A 2,410-nucleotide genomic window follows, 5' to 3' on the forward strand; every position below is an offset into this window, starting at 1 on the left:
AAAATAGCCAAATCTGACCCTCCTACTTTGATGCAGCCGTCACGCTGGTGAGTCACAGCTGAAGAACGTAATGTTAGGAGTGTTGTAGTCAAGAATCTGGCGATACAATACTTATCACAATACAAGGTCAACAATATGATATATTGCAATATACTGCAATACAAAGACATGGCGATATATTGAGATTTTTATTTATTTATTTTTAATTTAGGAAAACTGTCAGCATAGTAAACACATAAGAAGAAAATAGCAGTTAAAAACGTACCATTTTTAGTGAACTGAAGAGGGAAAGAAGAGAAATTGCTTTTTAAAAATATAAACATATATTTTAAGTACCAAACAAATCACTTTTTTATCACTTTGCTTCGTGAAGGTCTCCAGAATTTAGCGACTTCCTGAAGCGATGCCTGGACAAGAATGTGGACAACAGGTGGAGCCCATCACAACTTCTACAGGTGCATTTCTTCTTTCCTTCTCTGTTTTTTATTTACTACCAAAGACAGACACATGCAAACCTTATCTGTCTTCTCATTCCAAATGATCCTGTCTTCAGACAGTACAGAAGAATCACACAGAGCTCACCTGTCCAGGTTGTTGGGTAAAGTGTAGGGATGTCTCATAAAGTATTTCATTTTGGAGGGGGGTGAAAGAACTTCTGTTCCCCCATCATTTTTAAGCAGCAGGGATTCATACTCCCCTCTGCTGGGCATCATCACCTGCGTCATTACCAAAATGACAGCTGATAAAGTAAACACTTAAACCTTATGAGATGTTAAACCGGCCCATGAAGTCCAAAAAATGTTTGGCCAAATTATTGGCATTTTTATTGATTGTTAGCACAATAGATGTTTTGTTTTGAAAATTGACCAGATTTCCCCCTCAATTGCAAATATTTTTTGATGCAAGTGAGTTTTGTCAAAATAAAAGTCCTTGTAGAGCTTCTTTAAAAAAAGATGAAAGTGTCCGTAGAGGAGACAGAAGAGTGGGACGTCGGCTTCAAAATAAAAGGTTCTGTTTACTGTCCTACTTAAAGAACAGCCTCATCACAGCTCTGTGTCTGAGCTGACGCCAGCAGGGCAGGCTTTTCTTTTTCCATTGGTGTCAATGTTCCGTGCCAGGTGAGAGCTGCTGCTTATGTCCAGCTCATGTCTAGACAGTCAGCGAGGAAGTTGCCGCACACACAAATGCACATTCCCAGGGGTAAACGGTAGAGGACGGTTCAACGCAGACGTCGAGATGGGGTTGAAAATCCAAACTGGTGTCGTGACCCCAGTCAAAGTTTTGTTGACAGAGAAGCTGTGTATTCTCAGACCTGCCGTAGAATATGTGGAGCAGATCTGTAAGCTGAGCAAGGTGAGGACTCAAGGTGTCGTCTCTTCACAGATGAGTGCTAGTGATTTTTTTTTTGTTTGTTTGTTTTTACGTGCAAACTGATTGCAGGGTTGTAACGCTGTTTGTTGTAATGTTGTAATGATAAAGTAAGGCATTCTTAATAGATTTATGGGAGATGGACACCCTTTATTTTATTATCATTTTGCCTTAGACCAGTCAAAGAAGCAGGTTGTGACCTGCTGTCAAAGACCACCACTAGAAGAAGGAGTTTTCTGATGGAAACACCACTGAAGAAGAGTTTAAAGTAAAATATGCAGGAGATGGACAGCAGATTTTGTTGTGTTTTTGTAATTTCTTTTAACAAACCCTTCAATATAAATAAATTCAATTTAATCCTGTAATTGCTTGTCTTTGTCCCAGCATTCCTTCTTATCCAGTGTGGCAGACAGCAGACCACTGAGGGAGCTGATTGCTGAGGCCAAGGCTGAGGTGACTGAGGAGATCGAAGAACACAGAGAAGAAGAGGAGGAAGAAGACACAGAAGCTCATCTGGTGTGTGCACTGTTTAGGATTTGGTCTGTGTGAAAATATTTGGTTGCTTCTATTCTTTATCTCCATTATTCTCTGTGCTGCAGGGCCACAAACGTGCTTCATCTGATGTCAGCGTTGCCAGCTCAGAGGATGAGAAGATCCCTCTCTCTCCTTCAATCTTGGAATCTGTCCCAGAGAAGGTTGAGCCAACTGTCCAGGTGTCTACACCTACAAATGTCACTGTGTTTGAGAACGAGGTGGTCACTAGTTTTGTGGAGGAGCCTCCAGCAGCAGACGATAGTGTAAAGGAGCATGAAGATGTGGAGGAACAACCAGAACACGTTGAGGAGAAGCGTCCGGTCGAAGAGCCAGACGCTGCCTTAGCAGAAACGGATGCTGCCCCAGAGGCTCCGGTACAGGAGATGCAGCGGCTGGTAATTAACGTTGAGGATGAAAAAGAAGTGGACAATGCTGAGCTTCCTACAGACTCACAGGAAAACCAGGAAAAGGCTTCCCAGGATGATATGGTTGAGGTAAATACACCAGC

General features: G+C 42.0%; 1 protein-coding gene across 1 annotated transcript in view; it reads left to right on the top strand.

The window, feature by feature from the left end:
- slkb (STE20-like kinase b) overlaps window positions 1-2,410 on the top strand; it is a 14,639-nt gene that overhangs the window by 7,947 nt on the left and 4,282 nt on the right. Inside the window, 4 exon segments of the mRNA XM_008317361.3 lie at window positions 1-47; window positions 374-455; window positions 1,753-1,884; window positions 1,968-2,409. The exon segment at window positions 1-47 is cut by the window's left edge and continues 35 nt beyond it. Coding sequence (XP_008315583.1) covers window positions 1-47; window positions 374-455; window positions 1,753-1,884; window positions 1,968-2,409 — 703 coding nt within the window.

The sequence above is a fragment of the Cynoglossus semilaevis genome, chromosome 9 (genome assembly GCF_000523025.1).
Source record: "Cynoglossus semilaevis isolate Cse_v1.0 chromosome 9, Cse_v1.0, whole genome shotgun sequence".
NCBI classification, from domain to species: domain Eukaryota; kingdom Metazoa; phylum Chordata; class Actinopteri; order Pleuronectiformes; family Cynoglossidae; genus Cynoglossus; species Cynoglossus semilaevis.